The 17,897-nt window shown below is 37.1% G+C and overlaps 1 protein-coding gene across 1 annotated transcript in view; it reads right to left on the bottom strand.

Moving 5' to 3' along the window:
• The window catches only part of LOC126755554 (spondin-1), a 178,590-nt gene that overhangs the window by 7,560 nt on the left and 153,133 nt on the right, over positions 1-17,897 (bottom strand). Inside the window, exons 3-5 of the mRNA XM_050468210.1 lie at positions 17,551-17,772; positions 7,591-7,688; positions 6,891-7,022 (exon numbers count right to left, since the gene is read on the bottom strand). Coding sequence (XP_050324167.1) covers positions 6,891-7,022; positions 7,591-7,688; positions 17,551-17,772 — 452 coding nt within the window. The remainder of the gene's footprint in view (positions 1-6,890; positions 7,023-7,590; positions 7,689-17,550; positions 17,773-17,897) is intronic.

Below are 17,897 nucleotides of genomic sequence, written 5' to 3'. Positions count from 1 at the left end.
AGCATTCTACTAAAGCAACTCTGGAAAAGAATTTAGAATTTCTTCCATTTTTCTTTAAATATTTTGATTTTTGTTCTCAACTCAACGCCTTTTTTTAACGATCAGCTGAAAGTAAAGCTCTCACTGCTCCATGTTTATTACAAATATTTGCAAACCAGCCAAAGATAAAATGTTTGCAGCTTAAAAATATCAACTTTTCAAACAGAAGGTAAACTCTTAAGCCATAATAGGTTTATAATCGTACTTCCAGTGTTAATTGTGTCCAGAAGATATGTAAATATGTATGTTTTTATATATAAAAATTGCGTGTCACGCATGTCCATGATGGACTCCTAAACTACTGAACCGATTTTAGAAAAATTTAGCGTACTGTGTACAGTTCGAACCAACTTAAAAGCTGCTTCTATCATTTTAGTAAATGGTGGCTGTTTAAGACCTACACTCCAAGACAACAATATAAAAGTCATGCATTTTAAGAAATTTTTACTACATTTTTAGCAAACCTCACATCGAGCCTCTAACACCACAGTCGCGAAATGACTGTAAACTAGTATAATAGATAACTCTTGAAACATTTTTAGAATTTTTTATTGAAAATATAATTTATTTCTCTTTATTTTCACATTATTTTCAAATTTCCTTCGAACTATTTCACCACATTATCACCACTTTCTTATACAGAACTCAAATAATTTTCTTCCAAAAAACAGTGGTTTTCATAGATTTAACACTTAAATAACTTTATTTAGTTTAAATTTTTGCTTTTGCTCATAAAATCGCACAACAACCACCGGACGTGGTGACAGTCATCACCGGTGGCGGCCGTTGCATGTTCTCCACGACCACCGTTGTCGGCTGTGGTCGCGGCGCGTTGACGTACACGGTTGGCGGCGGTGGCCGCGGCGCATTCTCGACAATAACCACATTGGCGCCTTGTGGTCGCGGTGGTGGGCCCACATTAATGTTGACTTGTGCGCGTCCTGGTGGCGGTCCGTAGCCATAACCCGGTGGCTGTGACATGTTGTACTGTGAAGGGTGTGCAGATGCGCTGCTGCTGTTGGCTAATGAATGCTGTATTTATGGTGCGCTGTGTATGTTGTGCGAATTCAAATTTTTTGCTGCTGAGTATGACAGCAATAGTTCTGCTCGCTACTGCAGCGTGCCTGAGACTGATGGTGCCGCTGCCATTTCGGCACTGCGTTACATTCTAATTGGTATTTTTTTAATATATTTTTATTAATAAAATATTGAAGTAATTTGGCGTTTTTCGTTGCTTTTCTTGCTTTCTTGCTGCACATCAATCAATTGGTAATTAAATGCTTAAATACACATTTGCCGGCTGGAATGCAGGTGCGTACTTATATACACAGTTTTACTTATAATTTGGCTGAGTGCGCGTATATATAGAACATGTTTATGTTGCTATCTTATCTTCAGTAGTGGATACACACAAACATATGTACCTATGTTATATATGTGCTTCTATTTGTTTATGTATGTATGTATATGTACAGCGGTAGCCACACGCATGCCTCAGCGGTGCTTCCCTGCGACTGATAAGCTAACTGCAGCGACCGCAAAGCCGAATATTGAAATAAAAATTATCAAAAAGGCGTATACATGTAAAAATATATTTATATATTGCAATAATGTATATATATTTACTTTAGCTTTAAAATTTTGAAGCTCATAAAGCAGAAATAAATAAATAATTAGTTATTAGGGATAATTAAATTTGTAGTGTCGCATAAATATTTAAAATGTGTAGAAAATTGTTGAAAACATATGAAATCATAGCAGAATAAACCAATAAAAAATATCATAAACTCTTAAAAAATATATTTATTTGGAATAAAAAAAGTGTGAATAAAATGCTTATTTTTTTCTTATAAAAAAATAATTAAAAATATACCGGTTTTTGCGCGACGAAACACATGTAACCCCTGATGGAAAGTAAGACAATGAGATGATTCAAATATACAAAGAATGACCAGAATGAACCCAAATTTTCAAATTAAATATGGAATGTTTATAATCATTCGAAAGAACATTCTTTCGCATATATTTTTTGAAGTTTATCTCTTTCAAAAATTGGCCGCGGCTAAGCCTCGGACAGTCCAGCCGTTGAGGCCGTTTTTCGATGACTCATTCGAGCATTTCGTCTTGTAACTGGAGAATGACACAAGTGATGTTTTGCTTCAAAGTCTGAATTGAAGCGGAATTATTCGCAAAGTTTTAGACTTTAGACATCCCCACAGTATGAAAATTTTAGGGTGTAATATAAAATGAACTTGGTGGTCCATCGACCGCCCAAAACGTGAAATTATCTGCTAACCGAAGTCTTCTCTCAATAAATCCATTGACTGATGCGATGTGTGGGAAGTGGCGCCGTCTTGTTGAAACCAAATGTTGCCGAAATCACAAGCTTCAATTTCAGGCATCCAATCGTCGGTTGTCATGACGCGATAACGGTCGGTTTGGATCGATGAATGCACCCCAAACCACACCAAACTGTTGTTTTTTTCTGGCTGAAATTACAGCTCTTCAATCTCTTCAGGTTGATCTTCGTTCCACATACGGAAATTTTTCTCGTTTTTATATCCATTTAGTCAGAAAGGGGCCCCATCGCAGAAAAAATTTGGCTTGAAAACGCCGCATCTTCTTGGAACTTTTCAAATGCCCATAGAGCGCAGTGACGTCACTTGGGATGGTCGAGCGGCTTCAGTTCATGCACAAGCAGTATTTTGTACGTTTTCAGTTTAAGATCTCGACGTAAAATTCGCCAAGTCGTTCCACACGAAAGTCTGTGTTGCTGTCTTCGTGTATACTCTCAGCTTTGGCTGCCATATTTTCTCCACTGCGTGCTGGGCCTGGACTATCCGGTCGTATATTATCCAATAATGAAAGCTGGGTTTCAGGACGGGTGATGTTTTTGCGAATAGTACGCTCAGTAGGGCGATTATGTTAACCATAAGTTTTTTACAGAACGTGAAATTTCGTAATAAAGTTGAGGGATTTAAAAACGTTGTTCAAGCATAAGTCTTTCCATAATGAAATGCCAAAAAAGACTGAACAAAAATAACACAGCTATACAGCTTGACATGAGCCAACCCATCTCTACTTGGATCAGCGAAGCCAACCAATATTACAATATTTAAAGATAAGTGTGAAATCAATCCTTAGGTTAGGTTTGGTTTCAATGGCTGGCTGTCACGCCATACCTAGACCTATAGGTCCTTTGTAATATGAGATTGAAGTTTATTAATACGAAGTTTGCATCGTACGGGACGTCAATGCTGCGAACCTTCTAGAAAACTAAGCCGTGTTCTAGATAATACCGGATATAGCCAGAGGCGGTGAAGTAGGCAAGAGACTACTTCAAACCAATACAAAAATTAAGAAAATGAAAGTGATTGAATTAAGAATGGCTTGCTTACTTTTATGACAGACGTTGCTTATATATTTAAAAATCTTAAAAAATAGTGAAATTTGGAGTCGTTATAGTTTACTTATTTTAGGTATAGAATTGCAGGAACGTTTAACACATTCTTTCATACGTTTGCATGGACAGTTTTGTCCCAGACGGCCTTTAGTATCAGGAATGAATATATTTTTATCGCCCGCTTAAACTAAGGGTTCCTTACTATGAAAGATCTTCCAATTTTGGTAATCAAAAAGAAGTCAAATTGTTTCTCGAAAGTAGCTGAACAATTACTTTGGCATATGTAATAAGCTAATACCTACTTCGCCGCACTACTCCGCCTTTCATGCAAACATACCAGACATTCCTTACTAGAAATATAGTTTTTCAATCTTACATATCCACAGCGAATCGTTGAAAGCATTAAACACAAAAACGAAGAAAAAGTCAAGATGTTGTTAAATGCCCAACTCAACAGCAAAGCACAGCTGACACACTTTTGGCATCGAAACATGAGCATATTTTGTTTGCCGAGAGTGTAATGATATTAGGTTTTTCCTGTTTTTGGCACTCCAACACGTTTGCCGCTTAAGCATATTGCCTTTTGTCTTGTAGCTTCTTTCTTTGTATTTGCTTAGTGGTGCTAAGTTGCCATGTTGACGCTTTTTCTTTTTAGTAAATTTTTTATTATTTTTTTCCCAGTGACTTAGTGACACTTTTTCATCCTGTGCATGATTTATTCGTGCTCTGCCTTTGGTTTTGCCGTCGTCTATTCATTAAAGATTCAGGTTACCAGTGCCAACAATGGAATCTTGTAGATGTTGTATGTGAAATTTAAAGCAATGGGCGTCACTATCCGACAGAAACTAGCTACACCGCACACCACCGTCATCCAACTCTGCCCACTGCCACGACAATGCCCTCTCTCTCGTGATAAACTTCTATTCTTTGCTACGCTCTTCAACTCTCCGACTCTAGACACTGTGTCCGTGCTGTTCAACAGACACTTCACTTTTTAGTTCATACTGCTTTCTTTTCTGCTCATTCGATGCTCCTTTTCAACTCAATCCCTGTCTATACTAGTTGTGCTATGTGCAGCGTGGGATCAACTGCCGGAGAAATGTACTTTTTGCACATCCTTGCCTGGATTTGTTGTCTCAGCGCTCGGATTAGTTCGTTTAAAAATTCAAAGCGGAAGTTGCTGCCAAACAAATTTTGTATTTTTGTTTATTTTTCAAGAAACAGCGGAGAGAGTCAGCGCGAAGGGTGCGCTGGAAAGTCGTGATATCGACGTCCCGCCAGGTGCTGTTGACCCTTTAAGTGGCGGTAAGCAGCGAACGAGCGAGCAACGTGCCAAATAATGCAGATGAAAAGACAGGGAGTGAGTCGAAAGGAGTTATACTCGTAAATTCCACAAAAGACACAGGCAGTTCATTGTCTTGACTAGCAAGTAAGACAAAACGAAATACTGAACATTTTGAAAGTTGGCCAAACTTTATATTTTATTATGGCTAAAATGTTAAGAATTCAGCTATTCAGCAGAGTATTCAGCTGTAAATTAGTACAAAGTATCAATCTAATTAGCTGGTTTTTAGCGCTGTAGTTTGTAGTAAAATAATAGTGGTTACTTTACTTATTCAGCTATTCAGCAAAACACTGAATAACATGTTTTCAAGGTATATAGTTAATAGTTTCATTTAAGGTACCTTTAGAAATTAATTAAGTAAATTTAAAAGTCTTAAAAATATTCAGCAAGTCGTATTTTCGAAAAAGCAAATTCTTAGAATTACTATTTTACGCAATACTATTCAGTTTATTAGTATTATTCAGCACAAGTTTGACAAAACTTGAGTGATTTAAAGGCCAGTAAGATTCATAATAGAAAAATTTAAGTCCACTTAAGTCATTCAGCTGTCTAAATATTAATTCAGCTGAGTTTTCAGTTATTCAATAACTATTTCTCGTACTACCGTTCAGCTAGTTCGTTCTATTCAGCGAAATTTCGTCAAAATGTCAGTAATTTATAATAGAGAAATTTTAGTAAAACATTCAGCTGTCTAAATATTAATTCAGCGGAATTTTCAGTTATTCAGCAACACAGTAATTTCTTTCATCTAGCTTACATATAAGTTATCAATGAGATTTTTAGTTTTTCAGTCATTCAGCTATTCAGCTCTTTATTCAGTACTTCTCGCTATGTTTTGTGTATTTAAAATTGGCGAGTAACTAAATAAGATTCATAATAGAAAAAATTAAGTCCACTCAAGCCATTCAGCTGTCTAAATATTAATTCAGCTGAATTTTCAGTTAATCAACAACACAAAATTTTGTTTCATCTAGCTTACATATAAGTTATCACTGAGAATTTTAGCCTTTCAGTCCCAGCTGAAAGTTATTCAGCTATTCAGCACGCTATTCAGTGGTTATCGCTATGCATTGTGTATTCAGCAAAGGCGTGTAAATAAGTGAACCACATAAAAAGTAGTTTTATTTATAGGCAACTCATTTGGTTAGCGAGTCAGTCAGTCAGCCAGTTAGTGTGCCAATTTTATGGGTGTACACTGTAGGCCACTAAATCTATTTGCATAGCATGGAAAGGGCGTGTTCATGGCCGTTTTTTGATTTTATTGTTTTCTTTTCACTATTTCAACCAATTATGGTATGTGTAGATATAGAGGAGATAGAGCAAACTGCTGGACTTTAGAGTGCTGAGATATGTAGGTATGTATACATAGTATATATGTGTTTTCGATGTATTTTATATAGATAAATCGTGACAACAACAATATGAGCATGTTCTTGTTAAATCACTAGGGCTGGTGTTACTATGCTGGCTAGGGGAGTGAGGTGTTAATACCGGTCTTTGATTGACCATTCCATTTCATTGCAGAGATTATATAGAAGTATCATATATTTGTATATGTATGTGTGAGTATCACTTCGTTTATGTGCCTGTACTCGCACTTGTGTTGAACGTTGGAAATGAGCATCTACTAAATGCTGCACAGTTGCTCTTGACGCCACTTTAAATTATTCAGTAACTCACATCCGCCCAATTCTAAGTACTCTAAATACTAAGTAATACGGCCTACTATTTGCTTAAGGACAGGAAGACACCATTGAGGCTTAGCTGCTTGTCAGTGATATATTTATGTCATGTACGAGCATGTATGCTTTCAATTAGACTTATAGACATCTCCATTAGACGACATTTATATGCAATTATTAAAGCCGGAAATTCGCAGAAGAGAGTTCAGTACAAAAAGGACAAAGATATAGCATAAATATTTGAGAGAAAAGCGAGAATTACGGAGTTGTCGTAGTTTCAGGTATTATATTCTGTGAACAATAAATCTCAACTTTGAAAAGATTACTTCATGGCAACTCAAACTCGATATATTCCCTCACTTAAAGTAATGTATCCTTCAAGTTATTCAAAAATATGCATTGAAGTTTAATGTCTACTCACCCTGGATTCATTTTAGCCAACAAACGCGATCGTATGCGATCTCTCTCCGTCACCGATGTGGGTTGCGCGGAGATTTCATTTTGCCGCTCTCGTTCAATGCTGGCTGAAAGCTCATTATTAGTGATGGTGGAGCTGTGAAAAATCAAAGGTAAAATTTGTAATATAATACTCGAAAATATACCTGACTTACTTCTGAGAAGATTTTTCAAGAGTAAAGATCTCAAAATGCTTGTTAAACTCATGAAAGTTCTATATTAAATTCAAAATTTGGCGAAACACAAATTTTTAATATTTAAAAAATTTTAAATCTTGGAAAACTGAACATTTTTTTGGAACTGTCAAAAGGAAAATACCCAAAAAATCTGATAGAATCTTTGTATTATCTATGGATTAAAAGGTAGTTTAGTTATTTTAAAGTCATATTATAGAAATCACACTACCAATGAACAATCAGAAAAGTCCTTGGGCTCATTGTAAGACTTTACAGCAAAACTTCAGCCTAAATGTAGGCATCTACTTCAGAAATAGTAAAAATGTTGCCTACCTTTAGGCTAATTATAAAATATAACAAAAATATAGCTCTCACGATATCGCATACCAAATAATAACCAAAGATAAACCGAAAGTTAAAAATTATACTATTATCTTCCGTTTCAAATCAAGCTTATACTTAAACACCACTCCCCTCCGCACGACTTACTCATGTTCCGCTTCCAAGTGTGTTTGCGTCTTCACTGTCTCATATTTGCGATCGTCTTCGGCAAAGTTGAAAACTTCACTCAGCTCATACTCCTTCAACTGCAAAGTAGAAAAGAAAGAAGAAAAAAAGAGAAAGAAAAGAGGAATTGTAGAGCAGAGGCATACACATAAAAGTTTAGCACAAGTTGAGAACGGCGAATGAAGGCGAACGGAAATTGGCACAAATTCTTAATACTAAAGCTAAAGCCGCAACTAAAATACCAACTAACGGCAACCGACAAAAGACGCGACTAAAATGGCCAATTAGCAAAGCAATCAGCTTAAATGGAAAACGCTCAGCGTGGCTCATCGCGGGGCTCAGACGGAATGCGACTAAGGCGTTGGCGTTAAGTAAACAATAGCGGCAATTACTTAGATGTATTAGTGTGTGCGTGTAGCTGTGTCTAGCTGTGTTCTTGAGTGTCTTTGGTTGTGTGTGTGTGTCTTTGTTTGCACGAGCGTGTGTGTGTAGGTGTGCCTTTGTTTGCATGGCCTTAACATTTAATTGCATTTTGACAGACACTCTTCTTTGGCGAATTTAGTTTATTTATTTTTTGTTTTGTTCTCCATTCTTTTTGGGTTTGAGTTTGTGTTAAATTATGGTGGATTTATACATATATTGATGTTTTTTTATTAAATGTACAATTATATACCTTAATATGGGTAAGTTTGTCATATATGGAATTCCCTACTAGTCGTCCCTTAAATACTTTATTTAGTTCACCTAATTTAGTTTGAGTATTTTCTATTTAACTCTAACCATTCAGATTTCGAGTATAACTATATGTTCATGGTGTATCTAAAGAGTAACTAAAATCAAATATTTTCTCGACGAATGTCAGTAATTCTTAATCTCAGAAGAATTAGAAAGAAAATAAATAAACATCTTAAGATTTTTGTGCCGCTGGATGGCGCTGAGAACGATTAAGAGTTCATTTTTTATTATAACACATTTTATGCGTATAACGGTACTTTATTTATAATAGATTGAACTTTCTCACGGCAATTTATTATACCCAGAACATGGTATATGAAGTTTGCCACGAAGTTTCTAAAACTTAGAAGGAAACTTCGGAAACCTTTCCATACATATAAAGTGATCAGCGTGATGAGCTGTGTCACTTTGTTTTAGCCATCAGTACTGATTAATCATTGAAATTATTTTTCAGATCGGATCACCTCAGGATATAGCTGCCGTACAAACAGACCTATCAACTTCAAGTCCATCAATGGAAAACTTTTTTTTTACTTCTCAAGACTCAATCACGAAATTTGGCACAAGTTATTATTTAAGACAACTCCAGAAGCCCCGAATAAATTGTTTCAATCGAACCGCTAAAGCATAAAGCTGCCATACACAATGATGGATCAAACTCAAGATACAGATATCTTTATACCCATATATGCTGAAGAAAAATGCAGCTATGAAGGGTACGATAGTTTCGGTGGAGTCACTGTTGAAGTTTTTGTTAATGTTTGTATATTTTTTAACAGCATAATAAGGCACAATCGAACTATTTATCTTAACAACATAATACCAAATAGATTGCCTAAAACAAATTTCCTTGCGACTTAAAAGTTATACAGTTACTTCTTCCGAAGGTCTAAGGGATTTTTATCGATACATTTTTTAGGTTACTTCAAAGAAAATAAAGGACCTTAATTGCGTTTAGCATATTAGAGGTCTCAACTGGTGTCTGTCTTGCCTTCTAGCGCTAAACTAATGGCCTTCGGATACGCTTAGGAGACGCTGATCGACGGCAGCTGAGGTGCGACTACGAGATCCTTTTTTCTTAGTGTATATTGAAGAAGATCTACTGAACTACTTTTCCTTAACAAAGTTGTTTTTGCCGCAATCGTAGGGGTTCTTACTGCACACTGTCCGCTAGCAATTCATGTTGTAAAGCTTAAAATCTTGTTGGACGTCAGTTGTCAAAGTTGTATGGAGGAGAATGAGGTGAAAACATCCAAATACTTTCAATGTACAACAAATACTTCAATTGTCTAAACTTAGTGAAATTGGAGTTGAAACATCTCGGCAGTCTTACTTTCGAGGAAGCAGAAGACATAGCCGAAACTGGCATTATCCGTCTCAACAAATTTGTGATAAGCTCAAAGTGCTTTGTTGATTTGTAGGAATCTTATGATCTCTTTTAAAGGAGTTTTGAGTCTAAAAACGGGCCGCGGTTCTAAGCTATTCAGGTAAGAATCCTGTTAGGATCGATCTCTTAATGTAAGCCAACCTAACCTAACGTACGAATATAACTATCACTTTTCTAGTAAGAACCATTACTCGAGGGAGCGAATGAGCAATAAAAACTGGGAAAACTGTCTATTACATATGTTAGATGGGTAGTTAGATAGAAAATTGAGACTTTGTACAGTGACCTTTGCACAGTGACCTTTGGTCTATTGTGTCCGCTCCTATATCACATTTGGTCACAAACGTCCCGCACTCGAAAAAATTCTTGCTTGCTGGTCGCGACTGAGGTGATGAAATTCCTGTCCACGTAGATGGAATTTAGGGTCTTGAGCCTGCTTCTACAGGTTGCTGAGCAATCTAGAAACCTGTTCCATGTCGCCATGTCAAAACCTCCATTTTGCCGTAGTCGAAAAAAAATGTTCGTATTTTGTCAACAGATGTCGTTGGAGTCGTATATCTCCAGTGCTCCCAACCACATTTTGTCATTCCTTGGAATTGTTGGAAAGGTGAGATTTTAAGTTCCATTTAACCAAACAAAATAAATTGGGGGAAGTTGAAAAAAAGTTACAGCTGTTCAAAACTGAGTGAAAATGATAAAGAAATACGCTATATTTCAAAATTTTTGTAGAAATAAGAATACCACGGAAAGCCACCAATGGAATTTGTAAAGTTTACCGAGACGATGCTGTATCACTTCGTCACTTCGTGTAGCACAACAATGGTTCGCTCGCTGCCGTTCTGGAAATTTCGAAATTTCGATTGAGACTGAAGAAAGAAAAATGGCAAAAAGTGGTCGACCCAAATGGTACATATTTGTTAATTTATTTATTAGTATAAATAAAAAATAATAATGATTAGAATTACGAAAAGACTTTTTCGACTAACCAATAGATTCTTTCCTACTTCATCATTAAAAAAAAAAAAAATATTTTTATAATTTTTCATTCACTTTTCCAATGGCGAACCGCGCTCCATGCAGCATATGCTCCGAATATTGAAAAAGTTGAAAAAAAAGTTTTTTTAATAAAACACACCGCGCTCACTGTCTCCTTAGCTATTTCGAGCTTAGCTGCTTATAAAACTTTCTTTCGAACATTTTTCCACACATGCAGCTCCATAAATGCTTACTTTGCTAAACTTCTTGTTTGTTTTTTGCGCTTGAAGTTCTTCTAACTCAATACTTTGGAGTTTCACCTACAAATTTCCAACGTGTATATATGAAAAGCATATATCTATGTACCATATATGTACATATATTGTATATATATAGCCATATATGTGCATGCATGCACACACCCCCGGCCAACGGGATGTTCTTTAAATAATTTGCAGCGCTAGTAGTGCGCTTTGCGCGCGTCTGGCTGCCAGCTGCCGCAACATTAGCAGCGTGGTGTTGCGCATTTTAATTTGTTTTTGGCTTTGCCGCGTGCGTGTGTGCGCGCGCTGAAGTATTTAACGATTTTGTTATTGTGGTTGGCGCGTTTGTTGACTTTAGTACAAGCAGCGCGCAGTTGCTTAAGTATTTGCCGGTGGTTGCCGTCACATTTTTGCATTTATCGGTTCAGCAATCTACCGCGGCTTTTATCGTACTTTGCTTGTTGTTGTGGCCTGGCAATTCCTATCGACTACGCTTTCTTCTAAGTTTGCGAAGTTTACGCCGCCTTTTTGCTTCGCCTTTCTGCTCTTTTTCCGTCGAGCTACTCAAATGCCTGTGCGTAGCGTGTTTATTTGTTTGTTTACTTTTGTTGTTGTTGTGTGTTGTAGAAAAATTCTTTTAAGTGTCTTTGGTATGAGTTGCATGCCTATTCAGCGGCTTGTCGACTTGTGCAGCAAAGGCGTAACCGCAGCGGGTGCCAAAGTGTATGGAGCAAAGTAAGCAGTCGGTTCAAGGCAATAACAGTGCCACGCAGCAGGCAAGCGAGCGACTGGCTGGTAATCGGCTTGCTGTGAAAATGCGAGTTATCCGACGCTGGATTATTGCAACGCTGGAAATTCCTTGCCGCAGAGATTAAGTGCGATTGGAATGTGTAAATGAGCTGCTGTTTATAGCGCACGCCAGGCGGCTGATGAAAGCAAATGCTTGGCTGGGTGGGCGAGCGGTTAGTGGGGTACAAAGATTGACGCACGTTTGCAAGTCAAACAAATCTGTGCAAATTTCCAGACAAGCATTTGTTTATCCACAGCCTTTTGTTGTGCTGAGATTTGAGTTGCGTGCTTTTAGGCGCTGTTTTGTTTTTGGTATTTCTTATATTTGGTTATTCTTACTATGGAGGCACAATATTGCTGTTGTTATTTTGATTTGGTTTAATATTAGCTGAAGTTATTTTTGGTGCTACTTCCCTCTTCTTCTTCTTTATTGGCGTAACGTAGGTAGTACTTTATTTAGTCAAATCAAGACAAACAGAACTTCGTTGAGTCAAGGTTTTCTGACTAAGAAAAGGCCTGCAATAAATCATCATTTATTTTCTAATATTTCATTTTTTTGTTTATAACCGGCAGCGACGTGCTGGAGGCATTATTTTGTCGGATAATTATCGCCGGATTAATCCCCTTAACATTGCGTAAAATGTTATTCAGACAGTATTGTGTGAAAGAGTTAAGCCCATTTTAAAAACAACTAATTGGACCTTAACGATGTGGTTTTAGACCTGGAAAATCCGCTACAGACTAGATTTTCACAATATGTAATATGGAAAAACCTTTGACAAACGGATCGACATCCATTATCTTTTTGTCGATTTCAAACAAAGTCAAGATAGTAGAGACTGTAAAAACATGATGAGAATGCTAACTGGTCACTGTTTGGTGGCGACACTCGCCCGCAAGATGGGACTGACAGATCGAGAAGACTGGAGGGCATCGGAGAAACAATGAAGCATATCTTGTGCATTGACAAGTCTACGCTGTAAGCTTCTAAGGTCCCCGCAAGATACATCGGAAAAGATTTCAGAGAGGATGATTTCCTCTGGTGTGGTTTTCATTATAATGCTGGAAAAAGTGATACGTTCCACTAGTTTCAACCGCAGTGACACTGTCTTGTCTAAAAGCACAATGCTACGGGGTACGCAAATGATATTGATTTCACGCGTCTCGGGAACTGCTTGCATTAAGAAGGTCTATAACTGTTGGCAGTTATATATACATTGGAACAAACAAAAGGTTACTGGTCTATAAATCTTCGATGAAAAACTCGAGAAAATGGAACCAGCTCACATAAAAGTTCAACAATACAACAAATGCGTTGGTGAGGCCTGTAGCTTCAAGCAACTAGATACATGGGAGGACGACGACAAGCACGACCAAGTGCGCAGCGAGCTGCGTGCACCTGAGATTTACTACTGGTGTGACCGCGCATATGATAGGCAGCAACCCCAATTTACGAGCAGGCGAACATTTGCTACTTTTAGGCAGACCGAAGCAGATGCTACTGACAAAAAAAATTTGCGCTCTATAAATTATTTTGTCAATAGATGTCGTTGCAGTGGTATAATTCCGGTGCTACCAATCACATTATGTCTTAACATATACATAGTGTGTAAAGGTGAGATTTTAAGCTTCATTCAACGAAAAAGAAAGTGGGATTGGAAAGGAATCATCCACTATGAGCTGCTCCAGCCTAGTCAAATGATTGATTCTATATTTTACTGCCAAGAATTGATGAGATCGAAACAAGCAATCGAAAAAAACGGCGAGAACTGATCAACAGAAAGGGCTTCGTCTTCCATTAGGACAACGCTAGACCACACACATCTTTGAAGACTCGGCAGGAACCGGGACAGCTTGAATGGGAAGTTTTTGATGACACTATCAAGAGACACGGATTTGACTGAATACAAAATTTTTTATATATTTGTGAGTCGCGATTTTAGTTTCTTGCTGCTTAAATACACAAAATTTTCATAATACAAATTTTGTTACTTTAAGACTAAGCTTCCGTCGGCGGTTTTGCGATAAATCAGCTTAACAAAAGCAATGCTGTGCGCCCGACTGCCACTATAATGATTGAAGTTGCGTACCCAAAATCCAACTAAGGCCACGCAAATCGCTCAAAGCTGCAGGGACACATTTAATGCAGATTGCTGAGCTGGCAACTGCGGTTTAGGCATTTTCACAATCTCTCAGAAATCGCACAATTTCCTCGCAACATGCCATAAATACCTATAAGTTGGACGGTTATATGTTGGTTGGTAGTCTTCTGCGGTTGCTGCTGCTGCTGCCGTCGGCGGTTGTGCCAAAGTTCCGCCACACCAGCACACAACGCTGACTTTGTACCTCGGTTGGCAGCGCTTGCGGTCGTAAAATAGAAATTGAAGGCGTTCGTATAATTACAATGAGCCCACTCATCGGAATGACCACCAACCGGGCACACCCACACAAATAAACTCGAAATGAACGGACATAAATAGCGAACACTATAATAAAGTAACGGCATACAAACGCATGCACACCGAGAAATGTCAGTTTCATACGTCGCCATTGACTTATATTTATGAAGCTGTGTGGGTAATAAAGTTTATGCACTCACACACGCATACACATACACTTTCATTCACACACTTTAACCTTAACTGTGTGCTGTTGGCAACATTAGTTTGTTTGTGTGCCGTTGGCCTTTCGTGGGCGTTGTAGATTGCCTAACATTTGTGGTTGCGTGATGGACACTTTAATGGGCATTTGCATGCATTCTGCTTTTGGTCCAGTTATTTTATGGTGGTCACTCAGCATTTAAAGTGATGCGAAATCTACATGACTCTCCAAGCACTTGAGATAGTCGAAATTTCCTGAATATGTACTCGTATATACATGAGATGCTGACATGCATACTTTTGGGCGTTTCCGCTGCATAATAACACAGTTTAAGGATTTCAATCAAGTTAATTAAAGTGACCTTTGCTATACTTTAGTTATATCTACATATTTCTTCGTAAGCCAACCTCTAGTGAATATTAATGTGAGCTCATAATTGCAAACAGGGTGTTGCGTACTGTAGTTTAGTGTTATTGACTAACTCGCTCTGAGAAATATCATGAATCCGGTGCCTTAGATTTCAGTTGAATAAAGATAATTTACAAATTTAATAATCACTTTAGAATAATGTTATATACAGGGTGTTTCAGTACATCATATTAAGAAATTCAGCTTTAAAATTGAAACTGACAGCTGTGAAAAAATTTAGAAGTGAGAGTTAGTGAAAAATATTTTGTTAGGTAAAGGTGAGGTAACAAAAAAATATCGTTAGCAAAAATTCAAAACAACGTATCATCAAAAAAATCGAAAATCGAAAATCGCCATCAGGTATAATAACCAATATATAACCGGTTTATAACCAAAACTCATTTTTTTCGCTGTCTGATATAATAACCAATATGTAAGCATTTTATAACCAAAACTCAATTTTTTTTCAATATAAGTGTATGATAACCAGTATATGACCATTTTATAATCAAAACTCAAATTTTTTTCCACATGAGTGTATGATGACCAGTATGTAACAAAAACTCATATTTTGTTTGATAACCAATATATTTTTATGATAACCAATACGTAACCATTTTATAACCAAAACTCATTTTTTTTGCTGTCTGATATAATAACCAATATGTAACCATTTTATAACCAAAACTCACTTTTTTGCTGTCAGATATAATAACCAATATATAACCGGTTTATAACCAAAACTCATTTTTTTCGCTGTCTGATATAATAACCAATATGTAACCATTTTATAACTAAAACTTACTTTTTGTTGTCAAATATAATAAACAATATGTAACTATTTTATAACCATAACTCACTTTTTTCCTGTCAAATATAATAACCAATATATAACCGGTTTATAACCAAAACTCATTTTTTTCGCTGTCTGATAAAATAACCAATATATAACCATTTTATAGCCAAACTAATTTTTTTTCAATATGAGTGTATGATAACCAATATATAACCATTTTATAACCAAAACTCAAATTTTGTTTCAATATGCATGGTTTCTATTATAACTTTCATAAAAACTGATTAACACAGTTTTCCCCCTGTATTGTATAATTTGCATCCTTACTTAAAATAAGCCTTTTGCCATCTTTGTTTATTTCTGAATTTCTACATTTTATGCGTATTCCCAATCTGCTCCCAATTGACCAAAGCTGTGGTCAGCAAGCATGCGACCTCGATCAACTGAATTGCTTGCCATTTTTGACTGAATTTCTTGTGATTGCGCTGTTGGTTTGGGAATTCATGAATTGCACAAACAAATCTTAGCCTTTATTGTGACAATTAATCATTATAAATCTTAATGATTTACTAATGAAGGCAGGGGATTGCTTCAAAATTTATATTTGTTTATGGTTTAGGCTTCGGAATGTTGCAATTAGTCAACGGAGGTTGGAACGATGGCAGTTTTTGTAAAAAAAAATAATTAAATAATTAATTTTTAAAGCTACTTGAGGAAAATTCTTAAACTATTATTCTAAAACTATTGCAGCAAAACTATTGATTTAACAAAACATAAAATCACATTTGCACTTTACTACTTTCCTCAGCTACATTTCAGCGCTTGCCACAATAAAGCTTTTAGTAGCTGACGCACAACAAAGGCATAAAAGCTTAATAGCTATGATCAGCAGTTAAATGCATTAGAACAAATCATAAAAGCGACATGGAAAAAATAAAACGGTAAACTACTTTTTAATGTCCCCTTTGTGCAATATTTATTGCTAGAACAACAACAAAGCACGCATACATCTGAAATTTACGCCCACTTCACACAGTTTGCCACGAATTCACTCACACTGTAACGCCCCGTTACGTTGTTGCTGTGCCACGCGCTGTAATTAAGCGGATGTCCTCGTTGCAAAAGAGCATGCAAGCATTGTGCATGTGTGAGTGGGTGTGTATGTGTGTGTGTCGAATCACAGCACCTACATTTAACATGCGATTTTTGTGTAATTAAATATTTTTTCTGCTCAAGCGGAATGTGTTGGCAGCGGCATTTACATGTCAGCAGTTATGTGCACATACACATACATATATAAAGGATAATATATAGGATATAAACACATATATAGTAAAATATGTGCGCTCAGGCTTTGTGGCAGGAAATGTTGCGTGATTTCTTGCCACTCACAGGCCTTACACATAAACATATATATTTTATTTTATTTTTTACACACACGCATGCGTCCGCCGCTAAGGTGGCTGATGCCGTTAATGGGTCATTAGTATGCTCATTTTTATTCTATGCCATTTCAGTTGCACGTCTATCACTGCCTTAGCCGCTTTTTCATGCCACATTAAAATATACGCGCGTGCATGTGTGCGCACGTGTGTGTGTGTGTTTAGGCTTTGCGACTTGCCACACACATTAATATTGGCCGGCGTTAATTGCCGCGTGTGGCAAGTGCAACTGATTTGCTGTTAATTAAGTGCGGCGGCAGCTGACGACCGTACAACAAAAACAAAAACAGAAACCAGAAAAAAATACTCGAGCAAATGAGCAGGCGAGCGTCGCTGACAGGCTTGCCAAGCCGACAGCTGTTGTTGTTGCTCAATTAATCAACATAATCAACATGCTAAACGAAGCAAGTGGCGCACATTTTATCATTAACATTGTATTATATAATATATATAATTTACATTTCTATATATAAAAGTGGTATGACTCACTTCACTGCCAATTTTCATTGCCTACTTTTACGCGCGCTCAGAATTACGCTCGCTTACCTTAATAAATTGAAATGTCGCTATCGGCGGTAGGCGCTTGCTCTTCGGATAAAAGAAACTGCTAGCCGGATGTGCTGGATAGCGTGAGGTGATGCGATAGATGACACCTTGTGGCGACGTCGGCCAATTGGGTGCGGTAAAGGTGAAGCCATTGTCGGTGCCCGCGTCCAGTGGATCCATTTCGACGGTCACCGTATCAATCCAAGAGCCGCCGACGCAGAGCTGTAAGTAATTAAATACAAATAATAAAATTATTTATTTGTGATGGTTTTAGGAATGTGAAAAGCTGTTGAAAATGTTTATAAAAACTCAAGCATTGTTGCCACATTACGATTTTGTGTTAGCAG

Source organism: Bactrocera neohumeralis, chromosome 4 (genome assembly GCF_024586455.1).
Source record: "Bactrocera neohumeralis isolate Rockhampton chromosome 4, APGP_CSIRO_Bneo_wtdbg2-racon-allhic-juicebox.fasta_v2, whole genome shotgun sequence".
NCBI classification, from domain to species: Eukaryota; Metazoa; Arthropoda; class Insecta; order Diptera; family Tephritidae; genus Bactrocera; species Bactrocera neohumeralis.
This window is presented reverse-complemented; position numbering and strand designations above follow the sequence as displayed.